The 22,600-nt window shown below is 39.2% G+C and overlaps 1 protein-coding gene across 1 annotated transcript in view; it reads left to right on the forward strand.

Annotated features, from left to right (window-relative positions):
- ADGRA1 (adhesion G protein-coupled receptor A1) overlaps positions 1-22,600 on the forward strand; it is a 454,349-nt gene that overhangs the window by 160,602 nt on the left and 271,147 nt on the right. Inside the window, exons 3-4 of the mRNA XM_030570731.1 lie at positions 14,394-14,465; positions 21,260-21,331. Coding sequence (XP_030426591.1) covers positions 14,394-14,465; positions 21,260-21,331 — 144 coding nt within the window. The remainder of the gene's footprint in view (positions 1-14,393; positions 14,466-21,259; positions 21,332-22,600) is intronic.

Here is a 22,600-nt window from a genome sequence, read left to right on the forward strand (position 1 = left end):
TGTTAATGTGGCTAAGTTGCACTTTCACATCTGGGCTAGAAGTTTAAGTTCAGAGCTCTGCCAGGATGTAAGGTCATACCAAATGATAGCACTGCAAAGTATGCTGGGAATTATTACACTGTTGGAGGTATTGTCCTTCAGAAGAAATGTTATAACTGTGGTATCTCTGTTGGCAGCGGATGTGAAAGTGAAACATCTCACTGCACTTTCTGTAGAGGTCAGAGAAGAACCCGTATGTTTTGGCCAACATAACGCTTCTACAATTAAAAGAAAAGAAAAAAATCTAAATTGGCTGTTGCAGATAGTGTTCAGTTACAAGGTATTATAACAGTCATTGTGCTATTATAATTAAAACTAATTATATTAAAAATGCTTTTGTAGTTTTCATATTCAAAGTATGCCATAATGCGTCAAATTCTGTTTTGTTTCAGCTATATATTGATACTCTTTATTTAGTATTTTTAAACTTGTCTCTAAATTGCAACTAGGTGCCTAGCTATTGCAGCACATTCGGTGTGAGTTGTCATCCTTAAATAAAATAGGTTCTGTTTATATGAGAGACTTTGTTTTATTTCCCATTATAGCAATTGGATATGTCAGGGTAGGAACTGCTGACAATTCCTAGTATTGTATAGAGGTGGGAGGTTGTTTTTTTTTTTGCTCCTGTCCTCAAGTCTATTGGCATAGGTAGCTCTTACTAGTAAGTATCATGAATTGAAACATAAAGTGTGTGTGTGTGACGTTCTATGATCTGTAATTATTTAAGTGAATTAGTTTTAACCTAAAACACTGTAGTCACTCCAAAGAAGTAATTGCTGTCTATCTGATATCTGGTAAATAGAAATATCTCTTGGGGGAATTCTTAAGATAAGCAGGGATGTATTCTTATCTCTTGACATTTACATTCAGTGCAACCTTGACTTTTCTGAAAAATGGTGTAAACAACCTTACTCTTCATGACCGCCACCTGCTCCAAAAAGTGCAAACCCCAAGAGTTTCAGAGAAGCATTGTGTGCTGTGTTGTTGAGGGTGTTAACAGCTTTTGGTTAATAGAGAGTTGGCTTATACATAGGTTCTCTCTCTCTCTCTCTCTCTCTCTCTCTCTCTCTGAAATAGTTAACAAAAATAGCTATGCGGTGAGAGTATGCTTCACAATATCCACCCAATCAAAGGAAAGGTGGGCGCTGAATCATTGGCTCAAGACAGACATAATATGGGCAGATCCTCCTGAAATGTCTTCACATAGATTTGCCAACTCACTTTAGTTCTTAGTCTCTGTTGCCACCTGATGAAAAGTGATCATCTTAGCATGATATGCATTAGAGGTTCTCAGCTTGGTCCTGTCTGTCCTGTGGCCTTCCACAACCACCACTAATTATAACCATGTTGTAAAAGCACATCGTTCTTTAAGGTACACGATCCTATAGTCACAATTGGGTATAAGTCCCATATAGTTCAGTTGGACTTTTGTAAGAGTAAGGAGTGGAGGATTTGACCTTTGTGTGTGTGTTTTGTTTCATAGTAACAGACAAAATGCAAAAAGCAATGTCAGTCATATTTCACTGGAATTTGGCATATGCTCCATGACTGATTACATTTCTCAGATCATTTTTTGTAATGTCTGTAGTACCACAATGACAACTTTCCAAACACAGATATCCTTTTTGTACAACCAATAATTTTTGTGAAAGATGTATCAATGTCAAGAACTCAAACAAAGACCAAACATATTTGTTATAAATATGTATTCAAAATATTTTCAGTGCATACATTTTGAGTGGAAGCAAGTTCCAGAGTATCTGAAGATAGAACCACCAATAATCTAAAACAGTATGCCCAATTTATTATCATCTAACTTGTCAAGGGAAATATGTTTTTTTGTTAATGACATTTAGGATTAAATAGAGCTTTTTCACCATAATTCATTGTATTATCTGAATGCATATAGTAAACATGAATCATCAAAAGTCTCAAGGACATCTTTGGATAATCAGAGGTTCAGTTAGACAGGGAAGCTGGATGGTTGCGAGGGAAGAAGTAAGCAGCTATTTTGTGCCCGTTAAAGTTTCTACCTATAAAGACTCATTAGTAGTTTCTTTCCCCATCTCTTTTCTACCACCATAAGGCCTTTGAAAAGTTTACCATTCAAAAACAGAGCTCTCCCTGAGTTTAGTCAGTTATCTCCATTTAAATGAACTGTAATTATCCAGTTACTAAATGGGAATCAGTTCAAAGATCAGAGGCTCAAGGTGATAAACTCTCAGCTAGAGCGGGGCAGAAACCAAATTTTTAATGGGAAATTCTGTTATTTTGAAAAAGAAAATCAGTTTTGAAACAGACCAAAAACTAAAAATTACTCATGAAGCAAAATTCCTAAAAAACAACAAAAAAACAAAAAAACCCCACAACACTTTGAGTTTTGTTTAGATAAAATCGAAAGGTATTGTTTCAGTTTCAGCCTTTTAAAACTTTACCATTTTTGGTTAAAAACAATGAGTTTTTATTTCAAATGAAAAACCAAGGTGTTCTGTTATGAAAATGTAATGAGACATTTTGACAAATAGAACTTTGTCAAAATCAGCATTTTTAGTTGGATAAACCTATTTTATGAAAAATTTCTAACCAGCTCTGGTCTAAGCAACCTGTGTTACTCTGTAAAATGGTTGTATTTTTAAATGTGAGGGACTATTAGTCTGCACGGATGTATCTGAGATGCTGAAACTGTGGGGGGGAGTGCAGGGGTTGCTTGTTATATCACATTTTGTACATCTTCATAGAATCATAGGACTGGAGGGGACCTCGAGAGATCATCTAGTCTAGTCCCCTGCACTCATGGCAGGACTAAGTATTATCTAGACCATCCCTGACAGGTGTTTGTTTAATCTGCTCTTAAAAATCTCAAATCTTCCACAACCTCCCTAGGCAACTTATTCCAGTGCTTAACCACCCTGACCGTTGGGAAATTTTTCCTAATGTCCAACCTAAACCTGCCTTGCTGCAGTTGAAGCCCACTGCTTCTTGTCTTATCCTCAGAGGTTAAGAACAACAATTTTTCTTCCTCCTCCTTGTAACAATGTTTTATGTACTTGGACACTGTTATCTTGTCCCCTCTGTCTTCTCTTTTCCAGACTAAACAAACCTAATGTTTTCAGTCTTCCCTCATACGTCATGTTTTCTAGACTCTTAATCATTTTTGTTGCTCTTCTCTGGACTTTCTCCAATTTGTCCACATTTTTCCTGAAATGTGGCACCCAGAGCTGAACACAATACTCCAGTTGAAGCCTAATCAGTGTGGAGTAGAACGGAAGAATTATTACTTGTGTCTTGCTTACAACACTCCTGCTAATACATCCCAGAGTGATGTTCGCATTTTTTGCAACTGCATTATTTAGCTTGTGGTCCACTATAACCCTCAGATCCCTTTTTGCAGTACTCCTTCCTAAGCAGTCATTTCACATTTTGTATGTGTGCATTTGATTGTTCCTTCCTACATGGAGTACTTTGCATTTGTCCTTATTGAATTTCATCCTGTTTACTTCAGACCATTTCTCCGGTTTGTCCAGATCATTTTGAATTATAATCCTATACTCCAAAGCATTTGCAACCCCTCTCAGCTTGGTATCATCTGCAAATTTTATAAGTATACTCTATGCAATTATCTAAATCATTAATGAAGATATTGAACAGAACTGGACCCAGAACTGATCCCTGCAGGGCCGGCTCTAACATTTTTGCCGCCTCAAGCGAAAACAAAAAGCCCTGCCCCTCCCGAGCGTCGCATCGCCCAAGTCCCCCGCCCCCCCCGAGCGTTGCGTCGTGCTGCCCAAGTCCCCATCCCCCCAAGCGCCATGCCGCTGAAGCCCTTCCCTGCTGAGCATGGCGCCGCCCAAGTCCCCGCCTCCCAAGCCCTGCCGCCGCCTGGTCGAACCAAAAAAACCAAAAACAAACCCCGAGTGCCGTCCCATCCCAAGGTGCCGCCCCAAGCACGTGCTTGGTAGGCTGATGTCTGGAGCTAGCCCTGGATCCCTGCGGGATCCCACTCATTATTCCCTTTCAGCATGACTGTGAATCACTGATAACTACTCTCTGGGCATGGTTTTCCAACCTGTTATGCATCCACCTTATAGTAACTCCATCTAAGTTATATTTCCCTAGTTTGGTTTATGAGGAGATCATGCAAGACAGTATCAAAAGCTTTACTAAAGTCAAGATAAACCACATCTACTGCTTCCCACATCCACAAGGCTTGTTACCCTGTCAAATAAATCTGTCAGGTTGTTTTGACATGATTTGTTCTTGCCTAATTATTTGCTCCATTATCTTTCAGAGTACAGAAGTTAAGCTAACTGGTCTGTAATTCCCCAGGTTGTCCTTATTTCCCTTTTTATAGATTGACACTATATTTGCCCTATTCCAGTCTTCTGGAATCTCTACCATTTTCCATGACTTTTCAAAGATAATCGCTAGCGGCTCAGATATCTCCTCAGTTAGCTCCTTGAGTATTCTAGGATGCATTTCATCAGGCCCTGGTGACTTGAAGACATCTAATTTGCTTAAGTAATTTTTAATTTGTTCTTTTCCTATTTTAGCCTCTGATCCTGCCTCATTTTCACTGGCATTCGCTTTGTTAGACATTCAGTCACCACCAACCTTCTCGGTGAAAATCAAAACAAAGTCATTAAGCACCTCTGCCATTTCCACATTTTCTGTTATTGTTTTTTCTCCCCTCATTGAGTAACGGGCCTACTCTATCTTGCTTCTAATGCAGTGTTTCCCAAACTTGGGACACCACTTGTGTAGGGAAAGCCCCTGGCAGGCCGGGCCAGTTTCTTTACCTGCCACATCCGCAGGTCCGGCCGATCGCGGCTCTCATTGGCCACGGTTCACCACTCCAGGCCAATGGGAGCTGCTGGAAACAGCAGCCAGTAAGTCCCTCGGCCTGCGCCGCTTCCAGCAGCTCCCATTGGCCTGGAGCAGCGAACCGCAGCCAATGGGAGCTGCGATCTGCTGGACCTGCGGACACGGCAGGTAAACAAAGTGGCCCGGCCCACCAGGGGCTTTCCCTAAACAAGCGGCGTCCCAAGTTTGGGAAACACTGTTCTAATGTATTTGTAGAATGTTTCCTTTTTACCCTTTATGTCTTTAGTTAGTTTGATCTTGTTTTGTGCCTTGGCATTTCTAATTTTATCTCTACATACTAGTGTTATTTGTTTATATTCGTCCTTTGTAATTTGACCGAGTTTCTACTTTTTGTAGTCAAGTATCAGAGGGGTAGCCATGTTAGTCTGGATCTGTAAAAAGCAACAAAGAGTCCTGTGGCATCTTACAGACTAACAGATGAATTGCAGCATAAGCTTTCATGGGTGAACACCCACTTCGTGAGATGCATGAAAGCTTATGCTGCAATTCATCTGTTAGTCTATAAGGTGCCACAGGACTCTTTGTTGCTTTTTACTTTTTGTAGGACTCCTTTTTTTTATTTTAATTTTTTTTTATTTTTAGATTATTAGAGATTTCCTGGTTAAGCCAGGATGTTCTCTTGCCGCACTCTCTATCTTTCCTATGCAGTAGGATAGTTTGCTCTTGTGTCCTTAATAATGTCTCTTTGAAAAACTGCCAGCTGTCTTCAATTGTTTTTCCCTTTAGCCTTGCTTCCCATGGGATCTTACCTACAACTCCCTAAGTTTGCTAAAGTTTGCTTTCTTGAAATCCAGTGTCTTTATTTTGTTGTTCTCTCTCCTACCATACCTTAGAATCATGAACCCTACCATTCCATGATCACTTTCACCCAAGCTGCTTTCCACTATCAAATTCTCAACCACTTCCTCCTTATTTGTCAAAATCAAATCTAGAACAGTCTCTCCCCAGTAGGTTTTTCCACCTTCTGAAATAAAAAAATAGTCTCCAAGTTATTGGAATGTATTGGATAATCTGTGTTCTGCAGTGTTGTTTTCCCAACAGATGTCTGAGTAGTTGAAGTCCCCCATCATCCCCAAGTCCTGTGCTTTGGATAATTTTGTTAGTTATTTTAAAAGCCTCATCCACCTCTTCTTCCTGGTTAGGTGGTCTGTAGTAGACCCATACTATGACATTACTCTTGTTGTTTACCTCTTCTGTCCTTACGCAGAGACTTTCAGCAACTCTGTCTCCTATTTCCATCTCAACCTCATTCCAAGTGTATACATTTTTAATATATAAGGCAACACCTCCCTTTTTTCCCTGCCTGTCCTTCCTGAGCAAGCTGTACCCTTCTATACCAATATTCCAGTCATGTGTATTATTCAATCAAGTAAGATCTGTGATCCCAAATATGTCATAGTTTTGTTTATTTATTAGCATTTCAAGTTCTTCCTGCTTATTCTCCATACTTCTTGCATTAGTATACAGACATCTAAGATACCGATATGATCTTCCCCCCACTCTCAAGTTCTGTCTTGTCTCTCCTTTATCCCTGCTATAACATCCCATGCACCCCCGACCCCCAAATGCCAACCTTTCTCCCCCCAGATCTCCATGTTTTTGACTTACCTGTGGGCTTTGGTCACCTGTCCTCTCCTCACTAGGTTAGCCAGTCTGTATTCAAATATGCTCTTCCCCTTCCTCGATAGGTGGACCCCATCTCTGCTTAGCAGTCCTTCTTCCTGGAACAGCATCCCATAGTCAAGGAAGCCAAAGCCCTCCTGGCAACACCATCCTTGCATTCACCACCAGGATGCACCTGTGTCTGCTTGGGCCCCTGCCCTTGACTGGAAGGATCGAAGAGAACACCACCTGCACTCCCAGCAACTTCACCCTACTCCCAGAGCCCTGTAGTCACTTCTGATCTGCTGAGGGTCATATCTTAGGGTATCATTAGTGCCCACGTGGATGAGTAGCATGGGGTAGTAGTCAGTGGGCCAGATGATCCATGACAATCCCTCCATAATGCTGCCTGCCAGGGGCCTGTATCCGAGACATACCTCCCAGGATGCTATGTCAGGGTGACAGATGGGTGCCTCCATCACCCTCAGAAGAGAGTCACCAACCATCACTACCCTATGTTTCTTCCTGCTAGTGGTGGCTGCGATCCTCCCAGCTTTGGGGGTACGTTGGTTCTCCTCCTCCACCTTTGGGTGATTCCTCATCGCTCGTTGCCAGGGCAGTATAACTGTTTTCCATCACCATGGTGGGTGGGTTGGAAGTAGGAGTGGAGCACTGCCTTCTGCCAGAAGTAATCAGCAGCCACTCTCCTCCCTGTGACAGGGCCATATCCTCCTCCCCTGGTGATGTGACTGCCATCCTCTGTAGCTGGATAGCTTCCTCAGCCTTGGATGTGTCCATACAAATACTCTCAAGGAATTCCTCATGGACACGGACACTCCTCAGCTTAGCCACCTCCTCCTGTAGATCTCCCACCTGCTTCCTGAGAGATTCCACCAGCAGGCACCTTTCACACTGGATGTTTCACTCAGCCTGGCTTTCTGTGAGTGGGAAATGCAGGCTACAGTCTGCAAATCCACACCAGGTTCTGGGTAGAGGCATCTATGGTCAGGCTGTCAACCTGGATACAGGCGCAGATGGAGGAGACAAGAGTAGCATTGGCACTGGCAATGGGACCCTTCCTAAGCATAGCAATTATATTACATCTCCTTCCCCCAAACTCCCCTGTTTGCGATCCCCTGTTCGTTAGCTCCCCTTGATCACTTAGCCTCTGAGTTTTAAGGCTTTCTCTCCTAGGTCAGCCCTACACCTTCATTAATCACAGAGGGGGAGGATGATCACAAAGCTGATTGAGGCCGATCAAAGATGGTCAAGGATGATCCAGGGAACAAAGGCTCAAATAGTCCCCAAACTCTCAATCCCAATTGACCCCATAACTGAAATAATCTGAAAGAGAGAGAAAAATACAAACAGCCAAACAAACTCACTCTCCCCATAATTAGTACTCTCACCTCATTCGTTCATCAGGAGTGTCTCCTTCTCCCCCTCTAAACTCCCTTGTTTGTGGTCCCCTGTTCTACGTATGTTCTAATTTGTAAATAGAAAGGAAACTATCTTCTGGTAACTTTTTCTAAGTCTTTCAAAAAATGTTTTCTGTTATGACAAGGCAATTCCTACTAAGTAACTCCACCCTGTTTATTATTTTTCCCATTCATATTTAGTCAAGATCATGGTACCACACCATAAATACCTCTAATAACAGTAATATAAAATGATGCAAGACATGACTTTCCAATAAATATACTAGTAATATTTTTTACAACTGTACAACCTTGATATAAACATTTCAATTTTTACAACTAGAATGGACTTCATATAGCTTCATGTATCTGTAATTGTAACAGCAGCTTAGTTTCAATTTATTTTCAGGTCGTGCCACCGGATGTATACACCCATACCACAAATGACACATCATTTAGACTAAGAACAGCAACTTAGAAGTTAAAATTCACTGTCATAAAACCATAACTATTAGTTATAAAATGCATTTTTGGTCACTTTAACTGGGTCATACTACAGCCATTGAGTATTACAGTGGTAGGTCTTTTTCCTCATTTCCTACAGTTGGCTGGTGCCAAGTTGCTTGCATGGAGTATATGTGCGCGTGTGTGTGGCCCAGCCTGGGCTGCTGCTTGGCATGTTTAGGATCAAGCCTATTGCCAAACCTCAGGAATATCTTCTTGGGAGGAAGTGTAAACATACAACCAAATTAGCCTGGTTTCTTTATTTAACTCAGTGAAAGTTGATACTTACTATAAAGCTTCATTGTAACTAGCTGCTTTAGCTAAATCAGAAAATGGCAGGCCTGTGTTTAATATTTTGGCAAAAGTCATTCTGTTTGAAACAAAAATACCAGTTAAAGGTAAGGAAGTAATAATAATCAAGTAACATTCTTATTGTAGAAATAAGAAATATAAACAGTATGTAATTGTGGTAATTTCACAATATTGTAGTCTACAGTGGGTTCTAGATCAGAAAAGATTAAGTTAACAATGTACTGACACATTATGGAATAATCACAAGAAGAACATACTTACTGATATGGTGCCAGGGCTATGGGAAATATATCTACAGTTTTCTGGGGAAAGCTGTCACTAAAATGACCTACCAAATTCTAGTATCATTTCTAAAATAAGGAGAGCAGATGGCCTAGCTTGGCCATCCAATTGATAGACAGTTTTCGTGGAAATGGTCTGGTTTTTACTAACATTAGGCTGTGCTTTTTAATTCCTGCAGATGATAATTCCGGATCATGCTTCTTTTTCCTATGGGCTTTCACAAGTTACCTAGAAATAGAACATAGTTTCCATGGGCAAATACAGCAAATTTCAGTAAGTCTATAACCTGGTGTCAACTTTTCCATTTTGACATACATTAAAATGCACCCATCAACAATGTTCTCTCCATTCTGTTTCTTTTAGATTTGTCACTAGCGATTGGTACTGTTAACTATCAGAGAGGATCTCTTCAAATAGTTAGCTAATTTGCATATCATTTATGGCTTTACAGATTATAATCAACAGCTTGAATTTCACATTGAAATTAATTGGCAACCAATGTAGAATGTGGATCATTGTTGAAATGTGTTCTTATTAGTTTAACCTGTCTAAACATGGACATCTGCACTAGATGAAGCTGATAAGTGGTCTTCAAATTTATCTGCCTATAGAGTGCTGTGATGGTATAGACTGAATATACTAAGCAGGTAAAAGGTTACACCTTTAAGTAGCTGAGGTATTTTTCAGTTTTCTTGACTGGAGAAGGCTAACTCCTGATGTTATATGTGGACAGAGTTCAGTAGGCTGCAAGGTTTTATTTTGGATTTCAGAGAGTTAAGGGAATTGAGTTGTGGTTGAAGTTTATACAGAGTGAATACCCAGGATCACCAAAAGAAAATAAACTCTGCTGGTTAACCTTAACCGAAGGCTCAAATATGTCTTCTGAAAGGCCTGGAACACTATTCAAGAGATCTTCAAATGCATTACAATAGTCTAGTCTGGAGGAATGAAAATATATATATATAATGCCACTCTTACTATGTATAAACAGTGGCCACTGCTGCTTTCTTGTAGTCCTAGGACGGCCGATGAATCCATTTTATCCCTAGTCTGCAAACCACCTTGCCAAAAAAAAGCTGATGAGATCACAGCCTTTGCTGATTCCTGAGGGTGTATCCCCTTACTAATAAACATCATCTGTATATCGCCTAGCTACAGATGCTTTCATCCAAGTTCTTCTCTGTACCAGACATTGAGAAAGCAAGAAAATGGCAGTGTCTGGATTTGATAACAAAGAGATGGAGAGTACAGTATCAGCAGTGTAATGATGACTCTATGGCCCATAATTTCTCAGTCATCTGCTGTGCGGTTTCACATATACTTGGAGCAAGAGGAGGACTATGCTGCAGTTGATCAGAATCAGCTCAAGTCTTTCTCCACTCAAGTCTGTGCATATGTATTTCTCCTATCACTTTAGTAACTAGTGATCACCTTCCATTATCCTTCCATCCCACTTTATCTGCTGCACACTTTTGGCAAACTGACTGAGGGAATGAGAGGAGGACTACTAGAGGTCCATGCATCAGTGGTCATGGCAGTTAGTTAGACTGTCCAACTACAAACTTGAAGAGAGATGACCTCCAAGCATGAGAAGATAGTTTAGATTTATGGTTATTCAGTCATTGACCTTTATGTGGAAACTGACCACAGGACATGTCTATTTTGGGCCCATAAAAAGCCTGACATAAAATTTGCATCTTTAGGGGTAGATAATGGGTCTGTTATCCACTCTTGAGAGGTAGCACCTCTTGTCCACTGTGAGACACAGTCACTGTCTCTTTCTTCCTCTGTATTTCATATTTCTTCCTCTCTTTATCTCAGTTCCCTGTGTTCCTGTCCCCTTATGTCTCAATCACTGTCAAGTTTCCTCTCTCAAGTTCTTTCTGGCTGCTCCACCTTGTCCTGCAGCTCAATTGCTTTCCCCACTTTTCTGTTTTCCTCCTGCACCTCTTCTACTCAACCTGTCAGTGGCCAACTTTCCCAGGTTTTTGGGATTCCACAGTGAAGGAAGGGAAGCACTGATTCTCTCCCTTACTCAGACAACCTCCAGAACACTCAGGGTACATCTACACTACAGGATTATTCCGATTTTACATAAACCGGTTTTGTAAAACAGATTGTATAAAGTCGAGTGCACGCAGCCACACAAAGCACAATAATTCCGTGGTGTGCGTCTATGTACCGAGGCTAGCGTCGATTTCTGGAGCATTGCACTGTGGGTAGCTATCCCGTAGCTATCTAATAATTCCGCAGTCTCCTCTGTCCATTGGAATTCTGGGTTGAGATCCCAATGCATGATGGTGCAAAAACAGTGTCGCGAGTGATTCTGAGTAAATATCGTCACTTATTCCTTCCTCCGTGAAAGCAACGGCAGACAATCATTTCGTACCCTTTTTCCCTGGATTGCCCTGGCAGATGCCATAGCATGGCAACCATGGAGCCCATTTTGCCTTTTGTCACCGTCATCGTATGTGTACTGGATGCTGCTGACAGAGGCGGTACTGCAGCGCTACACAGCAGCATTCATTTGCCTTTGCAAGATAGCAGAGATGGTTATCAGTCGTTCTGTACCGTTTGCCATGCCATTGTAAATTGGTGATGAGATGACGGTTATCAGTCGTTCTGTACCGTTTGCTGCTGTCATGGGTGCTCCTGACTGATCTTCGCTGAGGTCGGCCAGGGGGCGTAAAGACAAAAATGGGAATGACTCCCCGGGTCATTCCCTCCTTTATGTTGTATCTAAAAATAGTCAGTCCTGCCTAGAATATGGGGCAAGTGTACTAGAGAACCAGTGTACCAGAGTGCACAGCCGCTCCGTGTCAGATCCCGCAGAAATGATGAGCTGCATGCCATTCTAGGGGGTGCCCCTGCAACAACCCCACCTGTTGCTTCCCTTTTCCTCCAAGCCTCCTGGGCTACCGTTACAGGGTCCCCCCATTTGTGTGATGAAGTAATAAAGAATGCAGGAATAAGAGACACTGACTTTTTTAGTGAGAGAAAATGAGGGGGAGGCAGCCTCCAGCTGCTATGATAGTCCAGGCAGTACAGAATCTTTTCTTTAGACATGAAAAGGAGGGGGACTGATGGAGTTCAGCCCCCAGTTGCTATGATGAGGATGGTTACCAGCCGTTCTGTACCATCTGTCGGGAATAACCAGGAGTCATTCCTATTTTTACCCAGGCGCCCCCAGCCAACCTCACCTGAGGCCAGCCAGGAGCACTCACAGGATGATGACAAGGACGGCTACCAGTCCTTCTGCACTGTACCGTCTACCATCGGGGAAGGAAGGGGAGAGGATGCTGCTGTCACATTATTGTTAGGTGCATATACATAAATCATCGATACATAAAATGTATTGATGAAAATGAACTGTGGGTATCCATTAACGGTATCTTTGACAGTATAAATATAGGAGTAAATGTGAATATTGGAGTATTCAGTTCTTGCTTATGTGCATTTGTAGATTGAGCTGTTGCAGAATCTTTGAGCTAGCTAGGCTTTTTTTATTAGCTGCAGTAATAATCACAGTGTGATTATCCTGGTCCAGGTTTATATTTATAACTTCAACAAGTGACTACCTAAATATGCTCTTCTGGCTGAAATGAGGGATGAATAGGAGAAATGCTGTGAGGCATTCACTCCTCCTTCAGTCTCCTCTAGTAAGGTCTGAATATTACTGTTTTTTGCCCGATAGCTTTGCTCTTTATTGCATAATGTTAACCATATAAACAGTTTTTGCATCAAGTCAATAGGAAAAATTCAAATGTTCACAAACGTAGAAGTTACTGGAACTCCTTATATGTAAGTGGTCATGATCTCCTTCTTAATGGAACTGGGGGGAAGTTATGTGAAGCGAGCTTTCACTCAACAGGTGACTGAGGAATATAAGGGAGACAGAGCATTAATGGACCACCAGCATTAAAGCTAAGCAGTGTTAACACACAACACCTTATTGAAACAGTGAATGTAAAGGTCCGCCTACATAGTTAGCAAAAGATACGAAAAGTTGGTTTCTCATGTGTGGATCTTATTTCAAAATATGTCCTATCAGGATAAATATTGTGAATGAAATCTGGCCCCATTGAAGTCAATGGCAAAACTCTTGTTGACTTCAACTGGACCAGGATTTCACTTGGTATGTATTGTATTTGCAATAAAATAGAAAGCCATAGCTAGGGTGACTCATACTGGTGCTGACATATCTACACTGTGGTAGTACCAGAAGCAGTGCATTCATTTTAGATGGTTGGTTTTCGTCAGTTTGAGGGCAGGCCTAAACTATAGCTTAACTCAATGTAACTTAATGTCACTCAAGAGTGTGAAAGCTCCCCCTGCTCCCAAGCAATGCAAATTTCATGCTGTCCATAGCAGTGCTATGTCGGCGGGAGACACTCACCTGCTGACATAGCTTCTGCTTCTTTTGGAGGTGGAGTAATTATGCCGACAGGAGAGTGCTCTACCGTCAGCGTAGTGAGTCTTCACCAGACGCACTACAGTGACGCAGCTGCACCAATCTAGTGCTGTAGTATAGACTTGGCCTGAGAAAAACATCACTAATATTATTGAATGCCAGCCATCCACTATGAGTTTCATACTGTTTAAAAGAAGAACACCAAGAGTCTACAAGAATTTACAGCAGATACCTCCTATGCCTGCCTTTCTAATTGCCCCCAAAATGCCCTTCAGCATCCGAATCCTGGAGAGCATCAGAAAATCTCATAGTAAAGATTGAATCGAGAGCAGTGTCACTGCCTCAAGTACTATGCCAGTAGCAGATGAGGTTACTAATGCTAGTAAAATATTCTTTATCTCTACAACATCTGATCCCCTGGATAGTTGGTATCTGGATAGTTGCCAAGTACAAAATGAAGCACCTGTCTGCCAAATATATGTGTGTGCCAATCCACTGTGCTGATCTATCTACACTAAAAAATTCTTCCTTCCCACCTACAGAAAGCAAAGCAACTGACATTTGGTATATCGTGTAAAGCGGCACAATGAATAAAAAACCAACAGGTTGATCTAATTGTTTCACTCACTTTAAAATGTTCTGTTGACTATGCATTTTCCATAGGCTGGCAACGTTGTTTGGGCAATATTTTTTTTTTTAGTCACATATGTTTTCCCCCCATCTTAACCAACTCTTTTTATTGCAAAATCTCCCCATTGATTTCCAAACTGTGAGCTTGTTAATATTTTTCATTTTTGCTATTTAAAATGCATGCATTTTGAGGTAAGCCAAATAAAGATTAGGATAAGCCTTAGTATGTTATCTTTTTTTTGTTCTTCTGTTCATATATAAAAATAGTATTCTAGGTAAAGTGATAATTAATTGCTCCTCCTATATATTTCCAGAGATCTGAAGAATAACTTGATTAGCACTATTGAGCCTGGAGCCTTCCATGGACTTTCAGAACTGAAGCGCTTGTAAGTATTAATTCCAATTGAATTACCCTGCAAATTGTGTTCGTATCGACATTTCTGTCCTTTGGGAACTTGAGTATGCCACCAAGCAATAATAACAGAAGGACTTCAGGAAAAGGACATAAAACCACATACTGTACTTGGATTCTTTTAATCTTTTTTTCTTCTACATTGGTCTTATTTCTATTTTCTGCTCTATTTAGGGGCATGTTTTAGAGTATTTAACAATATCTTTTTGTCTTCTAGCAAAGAAACACCTTATTAAATGTCTAAATAAATAAGTCTGTAGTTGATACTTTTTTTACAAATGTGTAATTAATAACTTAACTATTATATTGAAAAAAAATTCTGCATACTAACTTCTTTTGTCATGAGGTCCACTTTTACTCATAGGCGCAATAGGTCAGATTTATAAAACACTTCCCTTGAAGGAAGATTCTGCATGCTGAAGAAGTTAAGTTCACCAATTTCTTGTCTATTAAGTCCACTCTACTCTGTGTCTTTTTTTTGTTTTTTGTTGTTTAATCTCTTTGGTCATACTGTGCACCATATCCTTCTGAATAACTGTCATGTGATAACTGTGTATTTTTGAAGTTCAGTTTTAAAATATTACTTCCCTACTAATTTGATACAAAATAATGGGATCAAATTTCAAATAGTACTTTTTGGCATATACCTTTATATTCTTAACTCATTAATTCCCTAACAACATATTCAATTAACATTCTTTGGCTTTAGTAAAGGACTTTGATATCTGCTAATTTTACAATGTCTTGAAAATAGCAGTGTTAATAAACATCAAAAATGGTGAATGCAGTTATGTTTATACATAAAGCCCTATGCTGCGTAAATTCTTCATTTAGAGCTTGTGGATGGCAATTTTATGAAAAACAGATGATATAGAATCATACACATTTGCTGTTTAGTTATCTCTATATTTGAATTTTTTTTGTATTGCACACACAGATAATTACACTGTAGTGCAATGATGAGAATGAATGTTAATTACTGATGCGGCCATATAATCTAATAACACAACCCTGACCTCTTGTGGGAAAAATGGATAACCTGTAAAAGCCATGATTTAATCTTTGAGTCACAGAAAAGAAACATATTGAGGAAGTAAAAGGTTGACAGCAAAAGAGAAGTCAAAGAAGGCAAAAGATATTAGGAGATGGGACAGCTCCGACTGCTCAGCCGGAGCTCTAGTCACCCACGGAAATCCTGAGATATACCACGTCAGACTTTAAAAAGATGTAGTCTGTGTTTGGTACTGATATGTTCCACGCTTATTCACTAGGAGAATGTTCTTGGGTAGTAGATCACTACACAATATCAGCCAGAGCTATCTCTAAATAAAAAACTTTATTGAAGTCTGAATGCTGTAATTACTTTGACTGTACTTGCATTCATTTACTATTGTTTCACTTACGTCCCATGAGTAATACAGCAAGCAGCTGAAGCTAGTGTAACATAGGCCACTGAAGGCGACATAGTTACAATGTCTGAGCTGGGTAAATTGCAGGCTGTCAAGGTTTTATAAAAATTAACATTTTCTCCTGTGTTATAACCCTTTCTGAGAACTGATTGTATTGTGAGAATTCAGTATTTACAACGGCAAACTGCATTATCATATGGGTTAACACAAAATGATGATGGGTACATAAAAAGCACAAAAATGTGAGACTAATTTCTTTAACAGAGAGTATTTGTTTTCTGTAAGATCAATTTCATGAGTCAACATTTCTGATGTAAATATTTTACAACTAAAAATGAACACCAGATTTTTGTAACATGCAGCAAATTGGGCCTAAAATAACAAGGATTAGTTGAGAGGTATGTGCAGCAAGCTGGTGCGAGCTATCACTTCTCTTTGCTAGTGTTTCATTAGGAAAAATGGTTTACAATGAACAGATTTCAGTTACTGCCAGCTTATGCAACATATTGTGAAAATAGCATTTGTTATTTTAGAGGCTGAGAAGAGGATACATGTGCTGTAGCTTTATTAGAAATAGCCTGTTACTGCACGTCTCTTCTTGAGAACTACATGAATAGGATGACAAGATAGTTTTTAGTTTTGTGATTTTTTTTTTCTTTTGGCTGGAATCTACTTTGTTGCACAGTTTTGCCACATACTGTGATCCATATTCTAAAATCCCTGCTCAGTCTTTGCTCAGGCAAAATTCCTATTACCATTTAACAATTTTAGGATTTGGCTGGTGTTTTTTTTGTTTTTTTTTAATTAAACTGCAGACTTCCTGGACAATCCAGTGACACTGACATATTAGAAAAAGTACTGATGTATTTCTGTTTTATGCTTGTGTTCATTATGGGGTAATGATCCCTTTGGTAGGAAAAAATATAAATTAACATTGCTACACAAACTGCTCTTTTTCTGGACTAGTCCAGCTAATATAATTGAGACATGTATAAGAAAAATGTATGCTATATTTAAAAATTACTTTAAAATGTTTAGCTACACAATAATATTTTCATGTCTAGTAAAAAGACAGTAATATTTGGTTATCCAAAACTTTCATTTTTTTAACTGTTACATGAAACACATTACATGCTTTGTGCTTTGATTTGTATTCTTTTTGAATAAGGCTGTTTATTCATATTTCTTCTAAGCAATCGAACCTGTATTTTGTCACCTTAATACAGAGAGACCATTTGTATGCATTTTTCTTTCTTTTTTATATAAAGCTTTCTTTTTAAAACCTGTTAAAGTTTTCTTTACTGGGAAATTTCAGGGAAATTGAGTCTGTACTCACCAGGGAATTGGTGGGAGGAAGAAATCAGGGGGAGATCTGTGTGTGTTGGATTTGCTAGCCTGATTTTGCATTCCCTCTGGGTGAAGAGGGAAGTGCTTTTTGTTTCCAGGACTGGGAACGGAGAGGGGGAGTCACTCTGTTTGGATTCACAGAGCTTGTGTCTGTGTATCTCTCCAGGAGCACCTGGAGGGGGGAAGGGAAAAAGGATTATTTCCCTTTGTTGTGAGACTCAAGGGATTTGGGTCTTGGGGTCCCCAGGGAAGGTTTTTCAGGGGGACCAGAGTGCCCCAAAACACTTTAATTTTTTGGGTGGTGGCAGCAAGTACCAGGTCCAAGCTGGTAACTAAGCTTGGAGGTTTTCATGCTAACCCCCATATTTTGGACGCTAAGGTCCAAATCTGGGATTAAAGGTATGATATGTTTCCATTACATGCATCTGAGGAAGTGGGTATTCACCCACGAAAGCTCATGCTCCAAAACGTCTGTTAGTCTATAAGGTGCCACAGGATTCTTTGTTGCTTTTACAGATCCAGACTAACACGGCTACCCTCTGATACATGAAACACAGTGAGATTTAAAAGATGCCTTGTTCCTTCCATATTGTTTTGGGGAGGGGAGGTTCGCCAAGATTCTGAGGATTTAGTTACAAGATGGCAACTTCATTCCTCAAATTATCACTCTTGCTTTCTTATTTTGGACATGTGTGACAGATGCAGAGGATAATAGGAGAAAATAGGGTGGCAGAGAAAGGTGGCACAATATGTGAAACAATAGCAATCTGTTTCCCAAACAGAGTAGATTTAATGTTGTAAAAGGTTATCTGTTCATTTGAAAGATGATTAGATCATTGCAGTTATCACAAAAAACATAGTTGAAGAAATTTAAGTTATAATTACAAACCAAACATTTGAAAATCAGGAAATTAGGTTATAGTTGAGAATACACATACAGTAGAAAATCTGGAATTATGCAGCAAAGGCTTCCTTACTCGCAGCTGTCATTTTGTTAAGGTGGGAGAGCCCTGGTAGCTGCCTCTTGAAATTGTACGCTCTCGCAGTTATGAATTACATAAAGTGTAATCTTGCATACACTCTTTATGCTCATGTTATCACTCTGGTGTGATGGGTTGTACCAATCTTTGGGTACTGTTGAGAGGGTCTCACAACACACCTGCTACAGCCCATCCCATCTGTACCTTTAGGAATAGACACTGCTATGACAGACTGTGTTTGGGGGGAGGGTTTTTTTGGGGGGAGGGGGGCAGTTGGCGTTATACCATGATGGTTTTATTTGGAGTCCTTGCTGCGAGTATCTCCTTGAGCAGGAGACATTGGGGTTAAGTTGAAAACCTAGTGAGGATTAGTGTTTTATGAAGTGGCTCATATACTCTTGTGGGAGGGCCAAACACCCCTTACGTAGTGCTCTAGAGACGTAACAACTGCCCTGTTTGTTACTTTGGTCAGATTAGTATTATTTGTAGAGTTTAGACTGTTAAACTGCAAACAATGTAGCCAGAAACTTTGCTGAATTACGTTCTTTTGCTTGAACAAGAAAAGTTGATTTTATCCCCTTTCCTTCACCTGGGCCTTCTGTGAATTTTCTGTCCTAGCTGCTCATATCCTGCTCCTACTGCATCTATCTTTTGTATGTTTTGTCAGAAGCACACTGGAATATGAGGAATAGAAGATGAAGAAAGCCAATGACACAAAACGCAGAAGAAATACCCCACTGGTGCCACTCACTTTGCTTCCCTAACAGCCCCCACCCTGGTTTTATAAGCTACAATACAAATTGGTTTTATGACCACTATTAATTAGTGCTTTAAGCTTTCTGTTATGGCTATCAGTCAGCTATATAGACGTTAGCTTTGAAATTAGAGTATAAATGGGCATCATAATGAAAGCTTACCGAAGGCTAATATATTTTTTTCTTTTGCGTTTTAGAACTTTTAATATAGACCTCCAATAAGACATTTATGGTTTGTGTTAATATCACATGGGAGATGGATGTTCAGTTTTGCAATCCCTATCTGTTTTCTCCTTGAGACCCAAGGCCTCAACACAAATTCCTGGATATAAACATCTCTGAATTTTGGGGATGTTTGCAATCTGGATCCAAAATTTATGGTTTGGTCCAGTCTCTCTCTAAATTTTGGTCTGCAGACTCTAGGCATTCTGCGGAGGCAGCAGCACACTGTTTTCATTTCTCAAGAGTTACATTTCTGGTGAGTGGTAAAGAGTGGTATTGATGACTTTAAAACTCTCATCCAGTCTTCCTCAGCCGGAAGAATGTTGGCAACAGGGTGGATAAAAATCAGTGATTTAAAAAAAAATGTAAAAAATCGGATTTTTTAATTTAAATTGGACTAGTTTTAAAGGTCATCGAGTCCAGCCCCCTGCCTTCACTAGCAAGACCAAGTACTGATTTTTGCCCCAGATCCTTAAGTGGCCCCTTCGAGGACTGAACTCACAATCCTGTGTTTAGCAGGCCAATGCTCAAACCACTGAGCTATCCCTCCCCTCTCACCTGCTGCAAAAAGGAAAAAAAAAATCCATCATCCAGACACAACCAGCAAATTACAAAAAGAGGTCATAGATGAAAAAAATTGCCAGTTTGCTTATGCAACAAGCTTTCCTTTCCATATGATTGATAACCCACACTTCATTAAAATGGGTCAGTCATTAAGACTAGGATACAGTCCACCCAACAGAGCAGATGTCGCAGGGAAATTGCTGGATAAAGTGCAAGAAAGAGAAATTGAGCAGTGTGCAAAAGGTCTACAGGGTAAAATTGTTAACCTGAGTCTTGATGGGTGGAGCAATGTCCACAATGATCCTATTGTATGTGCTTGTATGAAAACAGAAGAAGGGAATGTCTTCCTTACAGAAACAATCGATACATCAGGAAATGCGCGCACACACAGCAGAATATTTACGAGAAGTAGCAGTAAAAGCTATAACAAACTGAACAAAAATTCAAATGTCTAGTGTGCAGCTTGGTCACAGATAATGCTGCAAATGTATCCAAGATTAAAAGAAATTATTTAGAAGAGGGTGAAGAGTCCCAAGATATGTTCGCAGTGCTCATTTGGTGCACCTCCTAGCCAAAAACTTCAGTGTTCCAGAAATAAAGGCTAATGTTGTTGAAATGCCTGTTTGAATTGGAGCTAGTTCATCTCCCAATGACTTCATAAATACCTCCTTCAGTTACTTTTGGTAAATGAAATAACCAAACAATCATTCGTTTTCTGATATAGCTGTAAAACAAATCTGAAAAGTTTTCAAAATAAAAATGTATAGTATGTACCTTCTAAAAATGACACCTACATCTATCTCTAGTTGTGAAGAATATGTATTAAGGTTATAACAACCAACAAGAATGCACTTTTATATAGAAATCCATGATTAAATCACGTCTTCCTGTCTAGTGATTCAAATCATGATTTAAATCAAATCCATCCTGATTGGCAATGATTTGAGGCCTTGAGCGTGGAGCAACTTAATAAGGGGAAAAATAGATGATACTTGGGGTTCAGTCCAGGCTGCAGAAACTATTGTGTGCAGCAAATCATAAAATACATGTTATTTTCTCATTATTAAATAAATTTTGCCAAAAATTATTGCTATGAGATGAAGACTGATTTTACTTTGTTTGAGGCCTCTAGAGACATGACACTCATTTACAAAGCAATTAAGGAAAAATTCAATCCAATATGTTACAGGAAGGTTTAACTGTAAAGAGTGATTCATAACTATGTTCATATAATCGAAATAAAAAAGCTATAAAATCTGTTAAATTCAAATATGTTACGTTACAAAATATATATATATTTTGTAACGTAACATATTTGAGTTTAACTGATTTTATAGCTTTTTAATTGAAATATATAATATAATTTTCTTTCATTTGTAGCATTTTTAATTCCTTAACATCAAAACTAACAAGGCTGTTTGTGGCTATGTAGGTGTATACACCAGTAGTACACAACTAATGTTTTTTATTTTTTGTGTGTGTGTGTTTCAGGGATCTTTCCAATAATAGAATTGGATGTCTGACCCCAGAAATATTTGTGGGCCTTAACAATCTTCACAAATTGTGAGTACAATACCATTTTGTAATAATCATTTTTAAAAAGCCTTTAGCACATTACAACTAGGAGAACAAGACATTGTATGTCACTCGTGTTGACTGAACTACCTGCAAAGGATTTTAAAATAAGGCATGTCTGTACATTTTTAAACTAGAGAAATCTAAGCTTTTTCAGTGGATTTCCCCTAGACGCTTAATGACAAACAGAGAATGGGATCCTGTCACTCAAGCCTGCTAGGACAAGAGTGAAGCCAAAGAACATAAAAGTAAACCAGCCATTATCTGATTTGTTTGGTATGTTATATATGGAAGACATTGGGGCATGCAGAATGAGGGAAAGCGTGCAGATTTATTTTTTTAAAGCGTCTAAACTCATTTTAAATGCAAAAATAAACCTTTAGTCTTTCTTCTTATGCATTATGGTGTAGTCTTCAATTACACAATTATATAATTTGTACTACAAGACCCCTGCTTCCCTTCAATACTAGAAGCTAAAGGGCATTATCTGTGTTTAAATCCCACAACACTGGATTGGGATGTGGAATAAATGGATTTTTTCTTTGCTCTGTCACAGATTTGGGGCAAGATTAAGGTTTACATGGACAACCTTAATTCTGGCACTTCCTACATTTGAATAGAGCTCATTAAAAAATTAAGACTCTTTTTCATAACAAATTTCAAAAAAAATCAATCATTTTCAAAAGGATCCCGTTTTTGAGTGAAAAATTTGGTATTGAAACATGGGAGTAGATCTATTTTTTTCTCTCCTTTCTTTCCTTTCTCCTCACTTTTACCCCCCTATTCAAGCCCTATTCTGCTTTTGAGGGCTTGACTTTGCAGCCTTACCATTCTTCTACCATAATTTCTATATGTAATTATGGTATAAGCCAAGTTACCTATCAAGACTATGCTCTACAAAGAATGCAAATGAAAGTTTAATTTTCGTATCAAGAAGAGACAGAAGATAAAATATGTCTTTCATTTTGCATAGCTTGAAAACTCAGCTCAGATCAAACTTGCTAATGATAATCCCAAATGTTGGTATTTATAATGGTAAAAAAAAAATCACCTGTTTATATTTGGTATAGACTGCATAATATTTTATAATCTTAAATGTGCAATAACATATTACAGTGAAAACTCAAAATGGTAGTTGAGAAAAAGTAGTCCATAGACTATCAAATTAAGGGAGATTTAGAAAGCCCAGGTACTTCAAATTGGGTTGTTTGTGGAAATATTAACTTAGGCAGCTCAATTTTATGGAAGCAGTCAGCA

The sequence above is a fragment of the Gopherus evgoodei genome, chromosome 7 (genome assembly GCF_007399415.2).
Source record: "Gopherus evgoodei ecotype Sinaloan lineage chromosome 7, rGopEvg1_v1.p, whole genome shotgun sequence".
Taxonomy (NCBI): Eukaryota; Metazoa; Chordata; order Testudines; family Testudinidae; genus Gopherus; species Gopherus evgoodei.